At 53.0% G+C, this 2,047-nt stretch overlaps 1 protein-coding gene across 1 annotated transcript; it reads right to left on the reverse strand.

The window, feature by feature from the left end:
* Window positions 1-217: 217 nt before the first annotated feature.
* LOC117897054 (coronin-6-like) lies at window positions 218-1,533 on the reverse strand. Its single transcript, XM_034805646.1, has one exon. The coding sequence runs from the start codon at window positions 1,505-1,507 to the stop codon at window positions 233-235; it is 1,275 nt and encodes a 424-aa protein (XP_034661537.1). The 5' UTR covers window positions 1,508-1,533; the 3' UTR covers window positions 218-232.
* Window positions 1,534-2,047: the final 514 nt, after the last annotated feature.

Here is a 2,047-nt window from a genome sequence, read left to right on the forward strand (position 1 = left end):
AACTTTCAGCCTTCATATCAGAAAAACCTGCCATAAAAATCTGCAAAATTCTCAGACATTTCTAGGGTCTATTCGCTGTGACTGTGCGGGTTGAAGTTGGTTAATCGAAACCGAATTTTTATGTACAGCTAAGAAAGAAACAATTTACTTATCAAAGCTCTCTCGGTTTCACCTTTTTCCCCATAAACTCCTCGATCTGCAGCCTGTCCATTTGTTGGTGGCCTTTTCGCCCTCAAGTCGCATTGCGCAGAATCTGAGTACTTGTGGCACTCGCTCGCTTCTGCTGCACATTCTGGACGGACTTGCTGGCCGACAACGCGGCAAAGCACTGCCTGAGCGAGAAGGTCACGGGCTCCGCGACGCTGCCTGCCAGCCACTGCTCTGCCGTGAGGGCAGCCTGCGGCGCCAGTGCGTCGGGGTAGATGTCCGCCTGGAAGTGATCGGATTTGCGTGGCGCCGTCATGGACACCACCTGGCACTGGCCGTTGCTCTGCAGGCGATAGAACTTGGCCACCTCGCAGGCGGCGATGTCGCAGCCGCGCTTCGGCATCATGGCAATGCCGCGCTGAGGCTCCGCCGTCTGAAAAGTGCTTACGTAGTGCACGAACGGCGGCTCCGGCGTCACCTCGAAGTACTTGATGACAACGTCGCCCTTGCCGCAGAGGTAGATCATGTTCGTGTCCGGATCGTACATGGGGAAGAGCACGCCGCTCGCCATCTCCATGCTGGCCATGACGATCGGCTCGTGCAGCGACTGCGGATCGCGCAGCGAGTACTGCCGCTCCGAGCCGCGACTGAAGCCCGTCGTGAAAATCAGACCCGAGCGCAGGTAGATGGCGCGCGTCGCTCTCGCGCTCTCGTGGCACTCGGCGGCGCTCTCCAGCTCTCCGCTGCGCGGGTCGAAGACGCGCATCTTCTTGTCCCTGCAGGTGGTCACCAGCTTGGTGCCGTTCCAGTTGAAGCTGGCGCTGTACAGCACCTCCGGATGCGCATCAATGTGCACGAGCAGCTGCCCGCTCTCCACATTCCACACGAGAACCTTCGTGTCCCATCCCGCGCTGAGCAGCACATCGCGGGCCGTGGGATGCCACAGCAGCAGGTTCACGCGTCGCTGATGCTGCACCAGAGTCACCTTCGGCACGGTGAGCGTCGTCGTTAGTCCTCCATCTGGTATGTGCCACACCTTAATCGTGCAATCATCCGAGGCGGAGGCAATCAGATTGTCGTTGTGCGGACACCAGGCAATGTCCAGCACAGAGCTCTTGTGGCCCGACACCAGCGGATAGTCCGGCGGGATGCGTCCCGCCGCACCGAGTGGCAGCACAATGAACGCTCCGCCGCCCGACGTTTCCAGTATGATGGCCACAAACTTGGGATTCACGGAGCACAGCGTGGAGTCCCAGCTGGTCTTGGAGACGCGTATGTCCTCGAAGCCGTGCTCCCGCTTCAGCGCCTGCCCGTAGACATGGCGAAACTTGGAGCTGCGCACCAGGCGCATCCAGGACATCTTCGCTGGCTGCAAGTTCTTTTTTCCGGGGGATTTCACGCAAATTTTCCACTACAAATTTCGAATTTTCACGTGGCTTTTTTCGATATTTTTCGGTAGAGAATAAAACTTCAAATAAAGCAACAGAAACACTTTGAAATGGCAGCGGGACCCCAGATTTGTGACAATTTTGATTGCTGATTTGTGCGGCCTACTTTTGTAGGGAAATTCTATCTATCCTACAATTGTTTACCATGAAATTTAAGGTTTTATCTGCAGTTATTTTTAGACTTTTAAAACACTAAAACCATTGATGGGCGATGCCTTTTTTGGTTACATTTTTTTACATTTTTGCTTACAAATTGCCTTCAAGCACTGAATTGTTATAATATTTCTCTCTCTCCAGCCCCTTTGAACCTCTGACATTGTTAACTTTGAACCCCCTTAAGTATTTACACAGCATTTGGTACAAGAACTTCTGAAATTTCCGCGCCTAAGCCTTCAAATTCACAATTCAATCATTTTTTGGTACATTTTGTTTCCATATTTTGACTTTAAAAA

The sequence above is a fragment of the Drosophila subobscura genome, chromosome O (assembly GCF_008121235.1).
Source record: "Drosophila subobscura isolate 14011-0131.10 chromosome O, UCBerk_Dsub_1.0, whole genome shotgun sequence".
NCBI lineage: Eukaryota > Metazoa > Arthropoda > Insecta > Diptera > Drosophilidae > Drosophila > Drosophila subobscura.

Excerpts from the sequence above, each read along its gene's own strand:
- LOC117897054 (XM_034805646.1), bottom strand. The coding sequence starts at position 1,507 with ATGTCCTGGATGCGCCTGGTGCGCAGCTCCAAGTTTCGCCATGTCTAC.